The 25,303-nt window shown below is 39.1% G+C and overlaps 1 protein-coding gene across 1 annotated transcript in view; it reads left to right on the top strand.

Annotated features, from left to right (window-relative positions):
* Positions 1-25,303, top strand: part of SYCP1 (synaptonemal complex protein 1) — a 152,338-nt gene that overhangs the window by 80,298 nt on the left and 46,737 nt on the right. The window contains exons 27-31 of the mRNA XM_056139140.1: positions 6,178-6,237; positions 11,206-11,385; positions 13,424-13,567; positions 18,940-19,029; positions 19,911-20,093. Coding sequence (XP_055995115.1) covers positions 6,178-6,237; positions 11,206-11,385; positions 13,424-13,567; positions 18,940-19,029; positions 19,911-20,048 — 612 coding nt within the window. The 3' untranslated portion in view covers positions 20,049-20,093. The remainder of the gene's footprint in view (positions 1-6,177; positions 6,238-11,205; positions 11,386-13,423; positions 13,568-18,939; positions 19,030-19,910; positions 20,094-25,303) is intronic.

Below are 25,303 nucleotides of genomic sequence, written 5' to 3'. Positions count from 1 at the left end.
CAGAGAATAGATTATTTATTCATTAGAATATAGTACTAAAAACTAGAATGTCTTAGAGTTAAAGCCTGTGTCTCTTGGACAATTCCAAATTCTGTTCATCTCTGTAACAGCCTTGATAATGTGTAATTTTAGTTTCAAGACTGTAGTTGATCACTTTTTCCACATCCTTTTACCACTGATGGAAAATCTCATATTTTTATTTTTTCAAAGGTGAGCTTACTATATGTAAGTATCCTCATTTTATATTAGAACAGTTATATGGTAATCTATGCCCTTTGAGACTGTTAAGCTCTTTATAGATCCAGGATTAATGTCTTATTTATCTTCAGCTTATATATATTTGTCTCCTTGTATCTGACCACAGTGGTTTGAAACTTTTCTACATACCTTTGTTACATTATTTTAATAAGAATAGAATTCTTTCATGTCCAAACTACTCAGTTTTTCTTTTTTCATTTTTTTCAATTTGATATTGATTGGTACAATGATTTATTGACAATTTTTTATTGAATCACTATGAGATACTATATATGATTAATGTGTAGAGCAGCATAATTTTTAAAAATTTATTTATTGAATCACCATGAGAACAGTTACAAAGCTTTTGTGTTTCAGTCTCCATCATACAATGATCAAACACCCATCCCTTCACCAGTTCACGTTTTCCACCACCGAAAACCCCAGTATACCCCCCATCCCACCTCTACCCCTACCTGTGGGGCTGATAATTTTTTAAAAATTATTTTTATTAGTGAAACTCCGTGTGGTACAGTTGTAGACTTACAATTTTTTTGTGCTTGGGTTTCAGTTATACAATGATTGAGTACACATCCTTCCACCAGTGCCCATTCTCCACCTCCAGTGCTCCCAGTATCCCTCCCCCCCAATCCCCCATCCCACCCCACCCCTGTGGCAGGGTATTCCCTTTTGTTTTCTCTCTTCTTTTGGGTGCTGTGGTTTGCAAAAGAGGCATTGATTGACAATCATGTTCGGTCTATAGTCTACTTTCATCATGCATCTCTTATCCTGGGAGGATCCTCCCAACACCCTTTATTTGGTGCTCCCTTCTCTATCTGAGCTCCCTTTTCCCCTAGCATGTGTGGCTGGCCTCCAAGCCATGGAGTGAATCTCCTGGTACTTATCTTGGCTATTCTTGGGTGTTAGTCTCCTATTTTGTTACTTTATATTCCCCAGATGAATGCAATCTTCCTATGTCAGGGCAGATAATTTTCACATTACTCTCTCTCTACTTTGATTACATTTCAATATTTCCACACCAGTCCCACCATTAATATTTGGAATTTTCTCTGAACACTCAGACCTGCCAAAAGGGCAGCATTAGACAATTTGTTTTCTATTGCTGATCATGAATAGCATATGATTGTGGCCGTGTAATCTTGGAATTCTAAAATTTTAATAATTAGGTCTGGAGAGATTTCTGCATATATTTGATGACCATTATATCTTCCTGCTGAATTGATTCTGTGATCCATATATAATATCTTTTTGTTTCATTGCCATTTTTAGTTAAAACTTTAAAATCTTGTATAACAATAGAAGTTTCTGTGTTTTTTTTCTGCATTATGGACTAGGAATACCTTGCATTTGTCTTTAACTTTGACCACCTTTTTTGTCTTTTATATGTGGTGTGAATATTTTATATGCATGGTATATATGGATCCTCCATCCCTTTTTAAAATATTCATCTCGCCTTGGTCCAGTCCTCTTGGTCCATGTTTCTATTATCCTTGAGTTTTGGTCTCATACTAAGTTTTTAATATTATCTTTCCACACTGTGCCTTTTGATTAGTGAGTTTGTACCATTCACATTTAGGATATAAAAAATATATATACCTGCATTTTATGTTTTTTTAGCCTGCATTTTATATTTTGTTTTATTTTTTTTTAACCCCCTATTTATCTCTACTTTTTATGTGGAGAGTTTTCTCTTAGAGCAGGTCTGATAAATGATAAACTCTGTTAACTTTGATGATGCATTTTTTCATCATTTGGTGGGATCCACCACCAAATGTAGTGCTCAGAATCTACTACTAGCTTGTTGCTCAGGGGTCATTCTTTTTTTTTTATTTTTTTGCTTTTTGGGTCACACCCAGCGATGCACAGGGATTACTCCTGGCTCTGCACTCAGGAATTACCCCTGGTAGTGCTCAGGGGACCATATGGGATGCTGGGAATTGAACCCGAGTTCAATGCAAGGCAAATGCCCTACCTGCTGTGCTATTGCTCTAGCCCTTCAGGGGTCATTCTTGAAGGTACTAAAGAGACCATATGCAGTGTCCAAGATTGAACTGGGAGGACAGTATGTGCAAACCTTAACCCTTGCACTATTTCTTCAACCCCTAATTTTTTAAAATCATATTTCATTTTTTTCTGGAAACCTTTCATTTTTTGGAGGGGTAGAGAAAGGACACCTTCCAAGCAGTGCTCAGGAATCCTACGTCAATTCCCTGTGATAGTTGACTAATCAGGATGGTGGTCGTTAGGGCCTGAGGATATGGTGTTGCTGTTACCAGGGCTCAGGGGCCAAGTGACCCAAACTCCCAATGCTTGGGAGGCCATGTGATTGTACTGGAGAGACCACATGGTGTCAGGGATCCAGCCCGGGTCCAATGCAGTGAGATTTCTTTGTGTAGGTAATTTTGAATTAAAAAAATTTTGGGAATTCTCTCAGCTTCTTATACGTCTATAGCTCTTTTTTTAAAGTTTGGGGGCCAGGGCCATAGTCCAGTGGTAAGGTACCTGCTTTGCATGTGATTGACCTGGGTTTGATCCCCAAACACTCCATATACCTCCTCACTGCTGAGCCCCACTAGGAGTGATTCCTGAGCACAGAATTAGGAGTAAGTCCTGTGCACTTCTGAGTGTGCTTCCCTACCCAGAATTAAAACCAAAACAAGCAAACAACATTTGAGGCTGAAGTGCATAGGGTGCTGGCCTAACATGCAACCTATCTGGATTCAGTTCCAGGCACCCCGAATGGTCTTCTGAGCTTTGCCAGGAGTGATTCCTGAGCACAGATCCTTGAGTAAGCCCTGAGCACTGTTGGGTGTGGCCCCAAACAAAATTTTCGGAAATTCTTAGCTATATTTCTTCGATTATGGTCTCTGCTCTTTTCTCTCTTTGCCAACATAATTCGATATTTACTTTTCTAAGATTTCCAATTTTTTCTTGAGTCTGTTTCCCTCTTTAACTTGAGGCATTGTAGATTTAATCTTAAATTTCTGATATTTTTGTCCCCTATGAGATTTACGGGCTGGACCGATAGCACAGCGGTAGGGTGTTTGCCTTGCATGCAGCCAACATGGCCGACCCGAGTTCGATTCCTCCACCCCTCTCGGAGAGCCCGGCAAGCTACCGAGAGTATCTTGCCCGCACGGCAGAGCCTGGCAAGCTACCCGTGATATATTGGATATGCCAAACACAGTAACAAGTCTCACAATGTTACTGGGCCTTCTCGAGCAAATCGATGAGATTTACATGTTAGGTTTTCATGTTCTATTGAATTTATTCCAATGTGCTATTCATATCCAGTATCTCTTAAATTTTTTTTAGTATCTTACATCTATTTGGTGAAGAAATTTTTTCCATTTTATTTAAACACCATGGTTTTCCATGATGTTGTTATTAATGATGCATTTGTTTTATGCATTTGATATTCCAGTCTCAATCCCATCAGCACTGTGACCTTCCCTCCATCATTGTGGTAAAGAAACTTTTGTGTTTGGATAGCCCTCATATCTTGGACTTATGCTATGTGTTTAATTAAGATTTTATAACTTTTATTGCAGTGATGATTCTTGTTCCATGTTAAATCCTTCCATTTTGCGTCTTTTTAAAAAAATTTATTGAATCACCATGAGATAGTTACAAGTTTTCATGTTTGGGTTATAATCACACAATGATCAAACACCCATCCCTCCACCAGTGCACATTCCCCACCACCAATATCCCCGGTATACCCCCCATTCCCTCCTTTCCCTCCCTCCCTCTGCCTCCATGCAGGCAATATTCCCCATACTCTCTCTCTACTTTTGGTCATTATGGTTTGTAATGAGAGGTTATCATGTTTGGTCCTTTATCTACTTTTAGCACACATCTCCCATCCCGACTGGTTCCTCAAGCCATCATTTTCTTAGCGATCCCTTCTCTATTCCAGCTGCCTTCTCCCCTTTGCTCATGAGGCAGACTTCCAGCTATGGGGCAGTCTTCCTGTCCGGTGTATCTACTATCCTTAGGAGTCAGCCTCATGTTATGTTGTTTTATACTCCACAAATGAGTGCAGTCCTTCTATGTCTGTCCTTCTCTTTCCTACTCATTTCACTTAGCATGATACTCTCCATGTCTATCCATTTATAAGCAAATTTCATGTCTTCACATCGCTAGCCATCAGGGAAATGCAAATTTCATGACTCCACATCACTAGCCATCAGGGAGATGCAAATCAAAACAACAATGAGGTATGATCTCACTCACAGAGTTGAGTGTGTGTCTCATCTCACAGAGACTGACACACATTCAAAAGAACAAAAGCAACCAGTGCTGGCGTGGATGTGGGGAAAAGGGACACTCTTTCACTGTTGGTGGGAATGCCCACTAGTCCAGCCTTTCTAGAAAACAATATGGACAGTCCTTCAAAAACTAGAAATTGAGCTTTCATGTGACCTCACAATACCACTTCTGGGAATGTATCCCGAGGATGCAAAAAAACATAGTAGAAATTACATCTGTACCTATATGTTCATTGCAGCACTGTTCACAATAGCCAAAATCTAGAAACAACCCAAGTACCCTAGAACAGATGACTGGTTAAAGAAACTTTGGTACATCTACACAATGGAATACTGTGCAGCTGTTAGGAGAGATAAAGTCATTTTGCGTCTTTAAATTCACCCTCTGGAAACTTATTTTCATTGATTAATTCCATCTTATTTTTGCAGTGGTCAGAATTAACTTTTCTCATTTTCCTGCAGATGGCACTGTAGCTCTAGTGTTTGATTTAAAAAATTTTTTAATAACCTTGAGGCCTCGGGGAACATTATAGTGTTAAGAAAACCCTCTAAAAACACATCAGCACATTATTGGGGTGGGGGAGGGGAAGGGGAGTTCTGAATGATATTTCTAAACTGCCCCTAGATCTTTAGTAGCACTTTTGTCCTTTATTTCTGCCAACAGTTTTCTGTAGACTGTCTTTGGGCTACTGTTCAATGGTTTCTGCATTCCCTAATAGAGAGGGGAGGGAAACTAGCTTAACTCACCAGAATGTAGTGTTTTAGGTTTTTTCTTTGATTTCCCCCCGCCTCCCTTCCACCTGCACTTGACTTCTGACAGCAGTGCAGTCTGTCACCTCTGTCAGAACAAGGAGGTGCACAATTATTTCTATAATCCTTTTCCCTTTTACTGGGTCAGGTGTGCTGGCAGTTATGGTAACTGATATGTACCTCTCTGGATTTATCCCCAGATTTACTCCAGTGCGCTTCTTCCAGTGCACTCTCTCCCCATTGCTGTTATCACTCACCTTCAGATAAATGAATGTATATATCTCCCAGGCAACTCAGACTAGCCTCAGTGATGCTTTTTCTGTCATTTAATTTGATTCTTGGTTGTACTGTAGTAGGGAACTTCGTTTGCCAGCATCTGTTCCTCTATTTAACTTGAGCGTTCTGTTTACAAAGATTCAGCTCATACTTTATGTTTTCTTAGTTCTCACACTTGACAGCAATCAATAGATACTGTCTGTTTATCTGTGGCATCTTGCAATTGGTTGGTATGCTTCAGTTTCCAAGTAAAATAAGTTGACTTTGTGGACTGTGATAAAATCAACTTCCCAACATATTTCATGGTTTCATAGCCCCTTTACATTTAGTTCTTACACTAATTTTTATCCAATACTTTAAAATCTGGTTCATTCACTTCATTTTACAAATGAGAAACTTGAGATTCAGAGTTTTAAAGGACTTATACAAGATTTTACAAACATTAGTATTAGGTTGGAATTTTAAAAATGCAAAGCCAAATAAATACCTCTATTGAAAAGAACTATTTTTAATATTAAGATTTAGAGGCCAGTCAAAGCTATTTTATGACATATTTTAATAATAGGAATATTTATTTATTCAAACAATAATGTGTATGTGTTTCATAATAACTTTTTAATAGGAAAAACTCAAAAAAGAGGCAGAAGAAAATTCAATTACTCTCAAAGAAAAAAAAGACAAGGTAAGAGTTTTTTATAATTCTCATAGTATTTCTTTTTTTTTTTCTTTTTTGGTCACACCCAACGTTGCACAGGGGTTACTCCTGGCTCATGCACTCAGGAATTACTCCTGGCGGTGCTTGGGGGACCATATGGGATGCTGGGAATCGAACCCGGGTTGGCTGCATGCAAGGCAAACACCCTACCCACTGTGCTATTGCTCCAGCCCTCTCATAGTATTTCTTGATAACCAATTGACTTCTACTTTTTGTTAATTAATTTTGAATAGGAATTGTGTTATAGACTAGGGTAGAGTATTATGGAAGTTGTTTCCTTCCCACTTGTCCCTAACATCCAGTTCTGTGCATTGTAGGCAATGTGTTTTTCCTTTATTATTGTTGTTTCTTTTCTTTTCTTTTCTTTTTTTCTAAAGGCGTGAGATAATTTATTTTCCATTGCTCATTTTGAATATCATGAGAGCTTGCACAGCCATGATTGTAAATGTAAATTTCTAGATTGTAAATGGTCGGGTTCTAGAGACATCTCTGTATGGCACTGATCCATTTTGGGATTCAATTGGGAGTCTCTGAGCGAGGGCTGTTGGTGTGCTAAGATGGCACCTGTGATAACTTCTTATCCTCTGTGGCCTGGAGATTTAGTCCTGGAACCTGAATACCTGGACCTTGCTTGTGGAAGCTCTTTGGTCACTGGGATTCCATCTGGAGTAGGTGGGGAGACTGCACCTGCTCCATCTGGGGTGCCCCTGTGAAATTGGCCCGGTATGGGACCTGGAGAGATCTCTGGTGCTGTGATGTCTTCCGGAACCTTGCTGCTGTGTCTCTGGGCCAGGGCTGTTGGTGTGCTAAGATACATATTACAAAATTTTCAGAAGATTATATCTTGGTGAGGTTCATTCTGGGGGTATGGTGGTGATTTTGGATTGTGGAAGCAAGTGGCTGTTGGAGGCTTTGCTTGGGCGGGCACAGGTTAACCCTCCCCCCCCCCCCCCCATTTACCCCAGTCTGTTCAGCCATGCATGGATCCAAGCTTTAACTGCAGCTTTTGTTCTTTTTCGAGATTTATTTATGGGTCTCTGAAGCAAGGCCGACAGTAGAACTTACATGGTGGGACTGGAGTTGGGTCGTCAGGGGGACTGCCAGTGCTTCCATGTGAATTGAGAAGTGGGGGGAGATAGCCCACCCCAACTCTGAGAAAGCCTGGAGATTTCAGTCACAAAACCCGCATACCAGAATTTTCAGCAGATTATATCTTGGGGAGGTATGTCCTGAGATGGTGGAGTCAGGCTTGGGGTATGGCAGTGATTTATGATTGTGGAAGCAAGTGACTGCTAGGGGCTCTGCTTGGGTGGGCCATTAGTCCAACCCGCTCACTCCCCCCCCCCCCCCACTCCAATTTACCGCAGTCTGTTTAGTCATGCACAGGTCCGAGATTAACTGTGGCTTTTGATGTCTTTCAAGATTTATCTATGGGTCTCTGAAATAAGGCCAATAAATGAGCTTGTATAGCTGAGCCTGAGGTGGTTTGTGGGCATGGCTCCCACAAACTAAATTTTGGCTGTTTAATTTCTTGGTAAACTTGGTCCCAAATTGTTTGGGTCTGGGCATAAGCACAGTGGCAGTTTTTGGTATCAGGAAGCCTGATGGCACCATCAGACTGCTGATGCACTCGCCCTGCAGGTACAGATTGACCTGCTGGTGGCACCATACCACCTGTTGTTTATTTTTTACACAAATATCTGCATAGACTACATAATGGTGAGCAGTGTTTGTTTGTTTGTTTGTTTTGCCACACTCAGTGGTGCTCGGCTTCCTCCTGACTCTAAGCTCCTCGTGAACTTGGAGACTATATGAGGTGCTGGGAATCAAACCTGTCTGGTGCACAGCAAACACCCTACCCTTTGTACTATCTCTCTGCCCCCCCCCCCCCCGCACCTCTTTACCCTAAAAACAAATCTTAGAAATAATTTTATATCACAATATGAAGTTTTCATACGTTTTACAACTATGGTATTTCATGGAAGGGGTTTAACTAATTAGTCCCCATCCAGACTTTGTCTTTACAAAATAGCAATCAAAGCTCTTGCACATAAGTCATTTTGTAAACATGTAGATTTATTTATTTCACATAATAAACTTAAAAGTGGAATTGCTATCTTGAAGAGTATGTAGGTTGGTTATTTTGTTAATTCCTGCTAAATTTATCTCTATGAATATTCAATCATTTTTCTAACATATACATAGAAAAAAATTTACTCCTAAATAAGAAGATAGTGTATAAGACATATCACACAACTTTATTATCTAAATTTTTATTGTTTATTAAAAAGAATTATCTAAAACTTTTAAAGTATTTCTCATAGTTTTAGAACAATTTTAATCATCTATAATTTATAGCTTAATATTAAATTAGCAACTCCTTTTTCTCTTGAGAAATATTCAATGCTAAAAAAATATGTCTAATTTTGGTATTTTTTTTGAGAGCTATATAAATAACATCCTGCTTTCCTCACTTAAGTCTGAACCAATTAAGGAAGACATTGAGAGCTAAAATAATGCCTTTGGCATTAAAGAGATGGTACAGCTTACCTTCAATAAAAAAAAATTTTTTTTAAAGTGCTTGCCCTAGGTTTAATCCCCTTTACCTCATATGGTTCCCTAAGCACTACCAAGAGTAATCCCTGAGCATAGAAACAGGTGACAGCCCTGAGAAACATCAAAACCAAAAATAAATAGCATTTTATTGACAATATTGAAAAATGTGGCTTGTATTTTAAGGTAAGAGGGTTTTTTTTATATCACATTCCAGAATTAGACAAATTTGCCTTTGTCATAGACAGAGCTAGACAGGAACAAGTGTACCCATTTGATAGCCAACTTTTATAATATGTAAGGCACAAAGGAGCAGAAGAATATTTGATTCTTTCTGGCACCTTAGGAGTAAAGAGGGAGCTAGACTCCATGTGCCCATTGTCTCTCTCCAAATGCTTTCACAAGAAAACATTTTTCTTCCTTACGAAAGCAGAAAATAGATTATCTATTACCACTATTACCTAGTGGTGATTTCCATATAGATGTAAGGAGAGGGTTACCCCTCATCTTCTAATACATTTGATATTCTAGGATTTTTACAAAACTGTAATTTCACATTTAGTTGAAATTGCATATTCTGTATATACTGTATATTCTGAAATTAAATATTCTGTATATACAGTGACTTTATCTAAGATCCTGTTACAGATGTTGATGAAACAGTTTTGCTACATTTGAGTTCAAAGAAAGAGAAGGAAAGAAATACAGTTGTGAGTAAACTTTGAGTGCTTCATAATGTCTTACACTCTACAAGACAACTGGAAATATATATTTGGAAAAACGAATATATTAAAATTAGAAATTGGCATTTGTTATGGTTTAAGGGAAGTATCTGATGATTTAATACCAGTACTTATTTCTAAATATAGAATGCACTCATATTATGAATGTAAATAGTACATTTTTTGGATTTATATATAATTTTAGAATACATGGCCATCGTTCATTTGATTAATTAATAACTGCTCTATGTTTTTTTCTGAAAGTCAGAAGATCTATATTACAGGTTATACAAAGATTATAAAAGAAATAAAAATTTTAAATGGGCTTTTTTGCTGTACTTTTTCCTAACAGTATTGAAATATCACATGCCTTCTCTATAATGATTGGATTTAAACATTTCTGGAATTCAGAAAGTTACTTCTTCATGAATCAGTTTCCCCATCTATAAATTGATAATAGCACCTACTTCCTGGAGTTGCTATGGGGATTAAATAAGATAATATTTTTAATATGCTTGGCACATAGGAAATGCTATTGTTGAAAAATACAACAGAGGAACCAGAAAGATCGTAGAGAGTTTAAAGTGAATCTTTGATACTACAGAGGTCCCCTGTGCATGTCCCAGAATGATCCTTGCGCACAGAGTCAAGAGTAAGCCCTGAGAACTACTGAGTGTGGCATCTAAACAAAATAAATAGTAATACAATAGTGAAAAGTATCAGTGTTTTCTTTATATACATTCCTAGAAAAGAAGATACTTTAGAATATACTCCAAAATATACATTCAGGAGGAACACACTTTGTTGGAGTATATTATTTTTATGATTTATTCTGAAGAAGGTATTTAATTTTCTAGAATAGAGGTTATTTTTTGGATTTTGGTTTTGGTTTTGGTTTTTTGGTCACCAGAGTTTTATTTTCTTGTTGATTACCAGGGAAATATTATAGTTGCAAGGAACTGTTTGTATTCTGGAGAAGCCCCTGTTCTCTCTTTAATATGTACTCCCTCTCTTTTTTTCTACTCATATTTTTCTAAATAAGTTTTAATTAAATCTACCATGCTTCACTAAAAAACAAAAAACCAAACAAAAAACCCCACATAGCCACAAGGTGGTATAGTTGTAATTCTCAGTTTTGCAGGGTTTGGGGGGAGTTGTCCAGGAATGTTTGGACACAGAGGGTGATTCAAATAAATCCAGAGCAGAAGAAAATTTGCTTTCATAAAGAATAATGTTACCAGTAATGATGTTGAGGTATTTAGGGAAAAGGCATATTTATTTCGATAATCTGCAACTTTTGGCCACATAGAGTTGAATTGTTTTATTTATTCTCATAGTGATTGTGAGAAGACAGTAGGCCAGATACTGTTTTCATTTTAAAGGGGAAAATAAAGTGACAAAGAAAATAAGTAATTCATTACAAATTAGTTTTTGGGCCATACCTGGTTGTGTTCAGGGTATCCTCCTGGTTCTGTATTTGGAGATTGCTGCTGGTTGTACCCAAGGACCAGATATGATGTTGGGGATCCAACCCCAGTGGCTGCATGTGCCTTACACAGTGTACCCTCTCTCCAGCCCTGTCCAGTGTCATTTACAATAGTTTCTTCACTTTATAATTATACTTAATGATGATTTTATTCACTTTCATCATTCAATGTAGAGAACGCAGACATCTGTATTGGAAACACCTGAAATGAGTCAGCAGAAAATTGATTCTAAAATTACTTCTTCACAAAATACACAGCGAAACCTCACATCAGCTGGTTATGGGAGGTCCAAAGATAAAAGAGACTCTCTCAGGACATCTGCCAAAAATAGTTTATCCTCTCCATTACCAAAGGTTGGTTGCTAAAATTTCTAAGAAAGAAGTAGTGTTTTCCAATGAAAAAGGTTCTTATAATCATATGTCATATATCTGATACCACAGATAGATATAGATCCCCTTTCTTGAAGGTTTCATTTTTTGTGATAGTAGTATGAAATAGTTTCATTTTTCTGTCACTGTCCATAACTTAATATTATCTTAGGCACATTTTGTAACTTTGGTGTTACCAGTGTAAGCTTTCACCAACCCATAGGGTTTTTTTTTTTTTAACCATTATCTGGTTATTTTTCAATTTTAACTCAGGTACTTCCCTTTACTGTATCTTTACATCGTCTTGCTTATGGAGTCCTTTATCAGTTGATCTCTGCTATTAGCAAGGTGATTTAGTTCTAGCTGTAGTAGCTATAGTCCATCTACTTAAGCCAGGTGCAACTCATACAATCTTTCCATGATAAATAGTAGTTGAAGATGTTCTACTTCTGGCATTCTCCTTGCTCAGACTTCCCTTGCTTCCTGCTGGTTTCACTGTGGTAATCTGGACCACTTGGTGCTGCCACCAGGGATGTGCCAAGCTTGCTGGGGAGTGGAAGCTGTGGTTGCAGTGTGTGCTGTCTGTGCACCCTCGATGCCCCTGAGCAGGATAAAAGCCTGTGGTTTTTAATTTCTAGAAATATGTCAAAATATTTTAATTTTTCCTGTGGATGAATATTTCATTTTCTTGTTGTGCTTTGAGAGCTGTTGGTTAGTGTGTCATTTGACCAAATTGTTAAGGTTTATTTCAGAAAGCTGCACAGTTTAAACCACTTTCCTGTAATTATTTTTGACAAATTGTACCTGCCATCCTATACACACCAAAGAGAAAAAAAATTTATACTGAGTAAGCTCTGAATCAAATACAGATAACTTAAAAAAAACCCAGAAAGTAAGATTTTTTAAAAATACTTTAAAAAAAAGTATTTATTTTTGGAAATAAAGCTCTCAGATTTTGTTCATTTCTATTAATATATATTGCTGGAGAGGAGGGCAAGACAATGAAACACTTTCTATTCTTATAAAGTTTAAGCCATGGGCTGGAGCAATAGCACCGCGGGTAGGGCATTTGCCTTGCACGCGGCTGACCCAGGTTCGATTCCCAGCATCCCATATGGTTCCCTGGGCACCGCCAGGGATAGGTAATTCCTGAGTGCAGAACCAGGAGTAACCCCTGTGCATCATTGGGTGTGACCCTCCCCCCCCCCCCCCCCAAAGTTGAAGCTGTTAAAGAAAAACTGAATAGGGACCAGAGCAATAGCACAGTCGATTAGGCGATTGCCTTGCATATGTTGACCTGGGTTCCATCCCTGGCACCTCATATGGTCCCTCTAGCCCAACCAGGACTAATCCCTGAGCACAGAGTCAGGATAAGACCTGAGCACAGCCAGTTGTGGCCCCCATCCACTCCCAAAATAAAAGATAATATGAGATATTGATATTAAACATTAGTTAACGAGAATAGCTTTGTAAACAAATTTTGAGTGAACCTGTTTTATCAAAAATCAAAGATTTTGGTAGAGTGAGCAGTAGTCACTCAGTTCTTTGCTCTGAATCATGGTTAGAAAAAATTTTAAGCTCTTAAGATTTTTTTTTCTTTTTGGGTCACACCCAGCGATGCACAGGGGTTACTCCTGGTTCATTCACTCAAGAATTACTCCTGGCAGTGCTCGGGGGACCATACAGGATGCTGGGACTCAAACCCGCACTTGCCGTTTGCAAGGCAAATGCCCTGCCTGCTGTGCTATTGCTATAGCCCCACTCTTAAGATTTTTAACTACTGTAGTTGTAGTCCTGCACTCTCCCTCTACTCATTTTCTCAAGTAAAGGACAAAGAAAATCTATTACTGTAAATTTTTGAAAAAAATTATAAAAATTTTGGTATTAGAAGAATCTGCATTTAATTCCCAAACTCAGATTTATATACCTGCCGATAATATTGGAGAGTTAGTGCTTGCTGAAGACTCAAATTGTTTTTATTAATCATAAATGTTGATTTGATGGGCTTATGTATTTTTTAAAGACATTTACTGTGAAGACACCAACAAAAGTAGAAATTCACCAACGAGATAAGAAGAATATACCCGTTGAAGAAAATAATAAAAAGAGAAAAATGGTCTTCGAATTTGATCTTAATTCAGATAGTTCAGAAACTACTGATCTTTTGGTAAAGATATTACAAATTATCCACGTTTATTTGTATTATTTTATATCTAAATTATTACTTGATGTGTATGTACAGTAAGATTCTGTGATACAGAATTCAATGCTTTTCTAGCTTTTTAGAAAATTAGGTTCAGTCTGTTATCTTAGTATGGTATTTTGAAAAACATGTGGTTGACATGAAGTGATGAGAAACTTAGTTTCTTAGCTGCTGGCAGTTCAGAATGATATTATTTCATTGTTTAAAAGAATCACAACTTTACAGCATAATGGATGTGTTGCCTTATTATAAAATTCACACAGTTGTTAGGTCTAAAATACATTTCATAGTGGATTTTGCTAGCTATAATTATCAGGTGAAGTTATTAGTTTTTATAATTTTCTTATCTATTGTATTTAACTTTTAGAGAAAGTTCAGATTATTATAAAAGACATAAAAATGGTGATCTGATTTAAAAATAGTTGCTTAAACTGTCGGTTGTGACTCCGATTTAGTGGTTGTGTGTGAGAGTTGTAAAAATTTTGGCAACGGTATGCATGATGAAAAATTAATTAAAAATCAAATACATAATGAATCTGAGATATTTCTGGCAATACTCTCCATTTCTTGGATCAAAAGGGATTGTGAGGGGTGGGAGCAAAGTATACTGGGTAGGGTACTTTCCTTGCACTTGACTGTCCCAGGTTTATACTTGGTACCCCATATGGTTCCCCCAACTGCACCAGGAGTGGTTTTTGAGCACCTAGCCAGGAGTAAGCCCTGAGCATCATTGGCTGTGATCCAAAAATAAAAAGCAACAAAAAAAGGGAGTGACTAGGAAAAATGGAAGAAGTCCTGATCTAGAGCCTTGTGGAATATGGTAGTGAAAAAAAAAGTGCCAGGAATTCATTTTCTACTTAGATAATAATTATTCTAGAAGAAATTGAAGTAACTATTTTAGAATGATGGTGATTAAACTTCTGAGGGAAGCTTTGACTGGTAAATTAGGTTAATTTGGTTGATTTTGTCCTTAAACGTGGTAATAGCAACCTATCACTGAATCCAAAGCACTGTGGCAGACTGCCATGCTCCTTTTCCTTTTGCATTCCTTTTGTAAAATTCCAAACGGGATCGGGCCACCGTTTTCTTCCTGCAAAATTCTACTTCACGGAGCGGGGAGAAAGGGCTGCAAAGTTTAAGAAGAGACTTCTAGAATGACCACCAACTGGGAGCTCTTTGGCACTATTGCAGCAACATGGGAAGATGCCGTCATTGACAACATTGATGAGGAATACGATTGACTGGTTCAGCACCTCCATGATTGTGCGAGGAATGCCAAGAGAGAGATAGCCACAAAAATACACCTGTCTTCAAAAACTCCTGAGCTTATTCGACAACGTGGCTTGGCGCAAGCCTCAGGCAAGCACAAGCAAATGTCCGAGCTCACAAAGCAGTGCAGAGAAGCTATAAAGGAAGACCTCAAAGAGAGAAGAGCAGCAGTGCTGGTAGATGTGGCAGAAGCCGGGAAAAAGCATTCGCATCGCCTGCCTGTCCTTTGCCAACTACAAGACCAAGATGACTGCCCTTCGACGTCCTGATGGATCTATCACATCTTCCAGATGGGCAATGAAGAAGATTATCCATGACTTCTACTCTGATCTCTTTGATAGCCACGTCCACCTGCCCACATACCAAATTCCGCAGGATGGATATGTCGTTCCTAACATCTTCCCTTCCGAAATCCGACATGCCATTTCACTGGTTAAAAAACGAACAGCACCTGGCCCAGACAAGGTCAGACTGAACACCTGAAACCTGGCATCTGTACTCATCAGTACACTGGCTCGGCTCTTTACATGTTACCTGTCTGAATGCAAGGTTCCGTCCCAATGGAAAACCAGCAGGACTGTACTATTGTACGAGAAGGGAGATATCCACAACATTGGCAACTAACGCCCGATCTGCCTGTTGTTTGTCGTCTACAAGCTGTTCACTTGAGTCATCCTGAATAGGATTGACAGAACACTAGATGAAGGGTAACCATAAGAGCAAGCCAGGTTCCGAAAAAGATTCAGCATGATCGACCATATCCACATGATAACCAAACTCATTGAGGTTTCTCGGGAGTTCAAGATGTCACTCTGTCTAAAGTACATTGATTTAAAGAAGGCCTTTGATTCTGTTGTTTGGATTGAAGTGGTCAACGAACCCTAGCCAAACAGGGCGTTCATACTCAATACATCAGGACCCTCCATGAACTGTATTGCAGATTCACTACCAGGATCTCACTATTCTACAGGGAAGTGATCATTGATGTCAAGAGAGGGGTTCGGCAGGATGATACCATTTCACCGAAACTCTTCAGTGCCACCCTTGAGAATGTCATGTGACGACTGGAATGGGAAGGAGTGGGTGTGAAGATAGACGGTCTGCAACTACACCACCTCCTCTTTTCTGATGACATCGTTCTAATAACACCAAACATTAGCCAAGGACCACAAATGCTGGCCGACTTCGACCGTGAGTGTGGAAAGGTCGGACTCCAGCTGAATCTTACAAAGACCATGTTTATGAGAAACAGTCTTGTTCCTGATGTTCCATTCGCTCTCAATGGAACAACCATCTCTGAATGCAACAGTTATGTGTACCTAGGTCAAGAAGTCAACATGATGAATGACCTGGCACCTGACTTGCACAGGGGTAAGAGAGCAGTTTGGAACACCTTCCAAGAGCATCGAAGAAATAGCTAAGAGGATGAAGCACCTCCGGCTCCAGGCACATCTCTTTGATTCCATTGTTCTTCCTGCATTAACATACACCTCAGAGACCTGGGCCCTACAAAAATAGGATGAGAACGCTATTCGGGTCTCCCAAAGAGGAATCGAAAGAGCTATGCTTGGAGTATCATGTTTCACTGAAATGAGGGAAAGAATCCGTCGAAGATCAAGAATCAGGGATGCTGTCTCATTTGCCAAGGCATCGAAAATCAGATGGGCTGGACACATAGTGAGATTTCGAGATGATCGCTGGACAAGAGCCGTTACCAACTGGATTCCACGGGACATCAAAAGACCGCATGGCCACCCACCTACAAGATGGTCAGACTTTTTCATCAAGACCCTGAAAGATCGGTTTGAGGCTCTTTGTGTTCCTAGAATGAGCAGATGACATTGGGCTACACTAGCACGTGACGGGGACAAATAGAGACATTACTGGCGCCCACTCAAGCAAATCGATGAGTAACTGGATGTTAAGTGATCAAGTGATCAAGTGACTCAGCATGACACCTGACAAGTCTACCCATATTATTGCAAAATGCAAAATTGTGTCTTATTGTGAATGAGTAGTGTTACACTATGTCTGAATGCTGCATTTTCTTTCGGGGAGTAGATCCTACTCAGAAAATGCTCAGGGGCTGCTCTTGGCTTTCTGCTGATAGGTTTCTCCTTATAACGCTCAGTGGACAGTGTGGTGCAGGGATTTTAATAGGATTTAGCTGCATGCAAAGCAAGCTTCTTAATTCCTGTGCTCTTTCTGGCCCCTGTTCCTCATTTTCTTTTTCCATGCATCTATTGCTGAGCATTAGGATTGTTTTCATATCTTTACTGTTGTAAATAGCACTACAATAAGAAACCCATCCAAAAAAATCAGAAAAGAACTTCACAAAAGAAAACATACGGATGGCATATGAAAAGAATTATCATCATCTATTATCACAGAAATTTGGATAAAAATAATGAAATATAATAATATACATGTGAGAATATCTCCCATCAAAAAGGCAAGAAATTGGGTCAAGAATTTGACTTAGCAGACGCACAACAGAAACAACCAGTTTAAAAATAAGCAGAGGACTTGAGTAGCCATTTGTCCAAAAGAAAAGATGCAGAAGGTATAAGGCTAGATAAAGTTTAGTAGTTCTGAAGTGTTTAACTTATTAGCTGTTATTATTATTATTATTAGCTATTTTCATGAAAGCAGTTATTAATGAATTACAGAACTATAGAACTACTGTGCACTACATAATTTTTTTTTTTTTGCTTCTTGGGTCACTCCTGGTGATATTCAGGGGATATCTCTGGCTCTGCACTCAAGAATCACCCTAGTGGTGCTCAGAGTACCATATGGGATGCTGGAAATCAAACCCGGTTGACTGCATGCAGAGCAAATGTTGTACTCGCTAAATTACCACTCCAGCCCCATACACTACATAAAATTTTAATGGTATTTTGCATCATGATTTTAAAGGAATTTTTCTAAGCTGGTAATTGGTACATGTTGGTTCTGAGTGTATATAAAAAGACAGCTCATTGAACTTTTAAATTATAGAATTTATAATATTCAAATATTTTCATTTTTGAAATTTTTGAAAATCTAATACAGTGACTTTATTGAATATGAAAAGATACTTTGAAATACTGCTTTTTTAGCACAGCGGGTAGGGCGTTCGCCTTACAAGTGGCTAACATAGCCGACCCGAGTTCGATTCCTCCGCCCCTCTCGGAGAGCCCGGCAAGCTACCGAGAGTATTCGATATGCCAGACACAGTAACAACAAAGTCTCCAATGGAGACGTTACTGGGCCCACTCAAGCAAATCGACGATCAACGGGAGGGCCTTTACCTTTACCTTTACCATATCTAAGATAATGGGTTTTTATAATTCACCTACTAATGATTTTGAGAATTGCCTCCTGCTCTTACTCTAGTGTGCAATGATGGGCAAATTACTTAGTATTTGTAGAATTTGTTTTTTTATCATTAAAATGAAGATAATTGGAGACTAGAGAAATAGTGCAGGGTTTAAGGCTCTTGCTTAGCAAGTGGGCAATCCCGTTCAATTTCCCACCACATAGTCTCCCAAGCCCTACTAAGGGCAGTTCTCAAGCACTGCCAGGGGTTATCCTTCCTTAGTTAATAAAGCTATTGTGAGATTTAAAACTCATTAAAATGTACAAGTGCCTAAAATAGTTTGACATAAAAAATACTATATGTGTATCATAACACTAGGGAGAAATATAATACTCATAAATCGACCATTAGCCCAATAATTTCTATAGGATAATAAATGCTTAATGTTAGGGCTAAGCAAAGTTGAGTACATAGATAGGAAAATAGTAGAAAGTTGAAACTGAAATATTGTCAATAGAAAAAATACTCTTCATGCTTGTTTTGTTTGGCAAATTTGGGATTTAATTTGTTATCTTATTTAGTCTACCTTTTCTCTCTTTTTGTTATTACTTCTGCCTCCACTTTCCTTTCTCTTATTTCCTTTAATCCTCTTCCCTTGATTCATCCTTGTCTTTCTTATGTGTGCTATGTAAACAAAATTTTGATAATATATTTAATAATATATTAATGTTGTCCCCTAACTTGTATTTTTGTATATTTCTTTAAGACTATGGTATCAGAGGAAGAAACATTGAAAAAACTATACAAGAGTAATAATCCACCAACTTCTTATCTTTGTGTCAAAACACCAAAAAAGGTAGCTTTTAAATTATATTTTATTTATTGTAAATAAGATACTTTAAACATCGTGGTTTATAAAGTTGTTTATAATACACTTGTTACAGGCTTTCAGTGTTCCAACCCCAATCCCACTACCAAAGTGACCTTCCCTCTACCACTGTCCCCACTTACCAAACTCTCCTTAGCAGGAACACAATCATTTGTTTCATATTGTTTGTTGCGTCTAAATGACTAAAGGAATGATCAGAAATACTTCAGAAAAAGAAAATATGTGGAAATTGTTACATCTCACCACATAATTGTTAAGTCCTTGTTTAAGATGTTTGTTGCTAATTGGGCCTTCAGTGTTACTGTTTTTGTTTGTTGAGATTAATTGGCTTCTATGCTACTTTCTCATGAAATTTGGTGTGCTCCTACTGTAAGAATGCAGCTGCGTGGTCCAGACACTTTAGGTGATCATATGATCTATGATCTGGGTCAGTGAGTTGAAAACACCCCAAAATTCTCATCCTGAACACTAGGAGTACCTAAAATTTTTCAAGCTTTGGTGTCTTTGTAGAGAGTATCAGTGAAGTGGTGGAATTGAGCCATTGGAGTGACTGCAGGGGTGGTTTGTGGACAGAGCTCCTGGGGCTTCTGCAGGGTGGGGACTTGACCTACACACCTCCTGAGGCACTCTGGAATTCTCACCCTGGTGGGACCAGTGTGTCCATGAATTTTGGCTGTTTAGTTTGGATCTCCTTGGAGAGTCATTCCGGAATGGTTGGGCAGGGCCATGTTGGTGAGTCAACATGGTGGCGGCTGTGGGAGGTGGGCTAAATTATACTTAAGAAAACAGATTTCAAAAAGCTAGACTTAATTTTGATAATTAAATATGTTATTTTATTTTGCGTTCAGAACTCTTCATCTCTGACAACCCCTGGATCTACTTTGAAGTTTGGAACTATGAGGAAAATGCAGGAGGACCGTTGGGCTGTAATTTCTAAAATGGATAGGAAAAAAAAAATGAAGGAAGCTGAAAAGCTGTTTGCTTAATTTCAGAAAATCAATATGATTAAATGCTATCATAATACAAAATTTGTAATTTTGAAAACATTTTTCTTTTCGACAAAACCAAACTTTTGAAATTGCTGCTTTTTATATTTGCATAAGCAATTTTTGTTTTTTGGGCCACATCTAGTGATGCTCAGGGTTATTTCTGGTTCTGCACTTAGGAATTACTCCTGATGGAGCTCAAGGGACCATATTGGGATGCTAGGGATCAAACCTGGTTCTGCCATGTGCCAGGCAAATGTTCTATCCATTGCAGTATTGCTCTGGCCCCCCAAATTTCTTTATATCTTTAATTTTTGTCTAAATGTGAAAAAAGGCTACCTGAACATGTAGCAGTACTTAAATAGATGATTTCTTTTTACATTTTCTTGTACTCTTGAAAACTACTTTGGCTAAGTTTTCAAATTCTTAAAGGTAACCACTAAATTCTGTGAACACATTATTGAAATTTACTATTAAAATATTTTGGATTAAAAAATAATTTATGTTGATTTTGTAAGGTCATTTCAATAGTTTATCATGTTAGAAATTGTATTTTTATAGTTTTTAGATTATTATTTTAGTCATGTTTCACAATTTATGAGACAGTTTTTATGTATTTATAAAATTGACAGGTTTTAGTTGCAGGAAAGTTACTATACCACTAATTTCCTGAAACATTTAAAATTCACTAAGAAACTATTGAGTGCTAAAAGTAAAGTATAGTTTTAGATATTGGAATATAACAGTGAGCAGCAGAATAAAACCTCTGTTCTTCTAGAACTTATATTTTAGTGAGATAAATAGACAATAAAAAATTAAAACATAGTATGTTAATGACAATTGTAAAGGAAAAATAAAATAGAAAAGAGTATTAGGGAGTTTGAAAGTGGTTGAAATATTACAAAATTCACTGAAAAGACATTTAAATGAAGACCTGAGGGTTGTAAATAAGCCTGTGACTCCCTGAGGGAGAATATTCCTGGTAGAAGAAACAGGAAATACAAAGACCCATAGGTATTCCTAGTATATTCAGGAAGCAGCAAGGAGACAAGTGTGGAGGACTGTGAGCAAAAGGGAAGAATGGAAAAAAGGTGACACTTAACAGTATGGAGTTTGAGTGGGCAGATCATATATAGTCCATTATGTACATTACATAGGTCTTTATAAGAATTTTTGGCTTTTACTCTGAATAAGATGTGAAATTATATTTTTGAGCAAAGAAAAGCCATCATCTCCTGGAGAGAGTACAGTTGGCAAGACGTTTGCCTTGTCTTGTATGTTGTATGCCTTGTATGTTGCTGACCCTAGTTTGATTTCTGGCACCACATATGGTCCCCTAAGCCTGCCAGGAGTCAGTGATCCTGAGTGCAGAGCTAGGAGTAAGCCCTGAGTACCAGATGTGGACCCCAAAACCAACAACAAAGAAGAAAAGCCATGATTTGACTCATGTTTTTACATAGAATTTTTTAGAACGAGACAGATGGCTCAATAGGCTGAGTGTATGTTTTGCATGCAGGAGGTCCAGGTTCAATCCCAGGCACTACCAGGAGCACCACCTGAGCAGCTCCAGGAGCAATTTCCAAGCACAGGGTTGGGATTAGACAAAAGCAGCTGTTTGTGGTTCAAACTCTTGCCCTTATCCAAGGAAAGGATTGTTCTGTCTGCTACATTGAGAACAGATTTTAAAACTGGGAAAAAGATGAAAACAGAACAGATTATGTTAGTAATCAACATGAGAGATGGTAGTGGCTTAAACAACACAGGCTATTTTATTTTATTTTATTTTATTTTGTAGGAGTACTGCTATTTATTCAGCCACTGATTACCTGATTAAATCGTGCATGAACTCCACCTTACTTTTTTTTTCATTTTTTATAATATTATTTATTGAATCACCGTGAGAGCAGTTACAAAGCTTTTGGGTGTAAGTCTCGGTCATACAATGAAACACCCATACCTTCACCAGTGCCCATTCGCCACCACCAAAAACCCTAGTGTACCCCCATCCCACACCCTCCTCCCACCTGTGGGGCAGATGATTTCCACATTACTCTCTCTCTACTTTGATCACATTCAATATTTCGACTCCAGACCCACCATTATTATGAGATTTTACCCCAACACTCAGATATGCTGAAAAGGCAACAATAGACAATTTGTGTTCTATTGCTGGTTATGAATAACATATGATGTCGTGTGGCTGCAGTAGGGCCATGTGATTTTGAAATTCCGAGATTTTAACACTTAAATCTGGAGGGATTTCTGCCAAAAGCCACGGGGTTTCGAGATTTGCTCCTGAGTCTATGAGATCATGGCTGTTGAGCTGCTTGATCAGGAGCCAGAGAGGCCGTTCGTGGGCAATGATTTGTGGTCTTGTTGGGGTGGGGAGGACAGGCCCGGCTCCACCCCATCCCGTGAAGCCCAACAAGTTTCGTCACTGCGGGCCCAAGCTTGACTGTCCAATGGCCTCTGGAAGATGGCGGCCACTGAGCCGCCAGGGGGAAACAGGCAGAGGGACAGCACCCTTTCCCCCCTGGGGTGGCCCGGCGACAGTTACCTACTGCAGGGTCCGGACACATTTCTGCCAAAAGTCGCTGGGTTTCGAGATTTGATCCTGAGTCTCTGGGATCAAGACCATTAAGCAGCTTGATCAGGAGCCAGAGAGGCCATTTGTGAGCGATGACTTGGTGTCTTGTTGGGGAGGGGAGGACAGGCTCAGCCCTCCCCCCCCCATCCCGTGAGGCCCAACAAGTTTCGTCGCTGTGGGCCCAAGCCTGACTGTCCAATGGCCTCTGAAGGATGATGGCCACCGAGCCTCCAAGAGGGAGCAGGTGGAGTGACAACACCCTTTCTTCCCTGGGGTGGCCCGGCGACAGTAACGTACTGTGGGGTCCAGACACATTTCTGCCCAAAGCCACTGGGTTTTGAGATTTGTTTCTGAGTCTCTGGGATCATGGCCATTAAGCAGCTTGATCAGGAGCCAGAGAGGTTGTTCGTGGATGATGACTTGGGGTCTCGTTGGGGTGGGGAGGAAAAGCCCGGCTCCACCCCCATCCCATGAGGCCCTGTGTGTCTCATCACCGGGGGCCCAAACCTGACTATCCAGTGGCCTCTGAAGGATGGCGGCCACTGGGCCGCCAGGGGGAACAGGCCAAGGCACGAAACCTATTCCCACCTGGGTTGGCCCAGTACTGGTAACCTACTGCAGGGACCGGACGCATTTCTACCTAAAGCCGCTGGTTTCCAAGATTCGTTTCTGAGTTTCTGGGATCATGGCCATTAAGCAGTTCAATCAGGAACCAGAGAGGCCTTGCCTCCAATTATATAACAAATATATATATATGTTTCCCACATACCTAACTTTTGGCTGTTTACTTTCTTGGTAAACTTTGCCCCAAGTTTTTGGGGTCTGGCCAAAGGCACAGCAGCAATTTTGGGGTATCTGGAAGTCTGAAGGCACCATCAGGCTGCTGATGCACTCGCCTCACAGGTACAGATTGACCTGCTGGCGGCACCATACCCCCAAAGGCTATTAACTTGAAAACCTTTTGAATCTCTTTAAGATTAGAGGTGGGATGTGATAAGTGTTAGATAACATTGGGTTGTCCTTGCTCCTTCTGCAGGGATCTTAAGGTTTATTGAGCCACTCCCCCAAACGCGCAACCGAGACCACCCAATTCCATCAAGTATTAATAATCCTATATTGCTTTTCTCTTTTCTTTATGTCATTTGCATGGTTTATTTAACAATGTCATTTTTGTATAGACACAGGAAGACAGTTGATTCTATGCTATGTAACATGGGAGTTAATTGACTCCAAAATAATATTTACTCCTGGGCATATTTACTTGAGTTAAGCCTCAGTTGCCCCAAGTTCCTAGCACTCCAAGAGCAGGGTCCTGATGAGGGACTGGATGGACCCAGGGCAAGCTGTGAGCTACTCTTGCATCAAAATGGACCAGGCCAAGCACCATAATACTTTAAGTGAAGAGCACGGTCATGGACAAACTCTGTCATGACCCAAAAAGAAATAACTGAATAAGGGCACTTCTGGGGTTAGGAAAGACTAACCTGGCCTGAAGACTGTGGTCTGGGATATAGAGTGAGATGTCCCCAGGAAGAGCCAACCTTTAAGCTTAATATATCTCTTACTGTGTTCATACAAAATTCATTGCTAGAAATATTATAAGAAGTGCTAGAAATAATATGAGAAGCAAATTTACTATGACTGTTTAAATGGATTATAACTGAGGAAAGGAGAAAGCAATATACCCTGGATGGAATCCTGCCCTTAAGTAGGCCTTCTACTAATCTAGAGTAATCTCTTTAAATGAGATTTTGTCCTTGAGTTAATCTCCTGAAGGAGTGGCTTTACATAAACTCTCTTTGTTGTTATGGTAATGTTCAACCCCACATTTGTATCCCCACCCTTCATGATTTCTATATAACTATGCTGTAAGGTTTAATAGGGGACTATACAATGGGCTAAACGCACCAATTAAAAGACATAGAGTGGCAGGATGGATTAGAAAATTGAACCCAACATTCTGCTGCCTGCAAGAAACACATCTCAATAGTCAAAGCAAACACAGACTCAGAGTCAAAGGCTGGAAAACAATCCTACAGGCAAACAGCTCCCATAAAAAGCTGGGGTAGCCATCCTTATATCAGACCACATAAATTTCAGAGTGAAGGATGTCATAAGAGACAGTGAAGGCCATTTCTTATTGATCAAAGGATCTGTACAACAGGAAGAACTTACAATAATAAATGTATATGCACCTAATGAGAGACCAGCAAAGTACTTAAAACAACTACTCATAGATTTGGAAAAAGACATCAATAGCAACACAATACTAGTGGGAGACTTCAACACCGCTTTGTCACCTGTTGATAGATCAACCAGACTCAAACTTAGCAAGGACATACTTCATCTGAGGAAAACAATGGAAGAAAGGGACATAGTAGATATATACAGGACACTTCATCCTCAAAAAGCTGAATACAAATTCTTCTCAAGCATACATGGAACATTCTCCAAGATAGACCACATGCTGAGCCACAAAACATGCCTACATAAAATTAAGAAGATAGAGATTGTATCAACAATCTTCTCAGACCATAATGCGCTGAAATTAGAAGTAAATCACACACAAAAACAGAAAACTAAATCAAACACCTGGAAATTAAACAGTGCTCTATTGAACAACGAGTGGCTTAGAAAAGAAATCAAAGAGGAAATCAAAAGATTCCTA

The sequence above is a fragment of the Sorex fumeus genome, unplaced genomic scaffold, assembly GCF_029834395.1.
Source record: "Sorex fumeus unplaced genomic scaffold, SorFum_2.1 ptg000131l, whole genome shotgun sequence".
In the NCBI taxonomy this organism is placed as follows: domain Eukaryota; kingdom Metazoa; phylum Chordata; class Mammalia; order Eulipotyphla; family Soricidae; genus Sorex; species Sorex fumeus.
The sequence above is the reverse complement of the archived record's forward strand: the minus strand, read 5'-3'. Positions and strand labels throughout refer to the sequence as shown.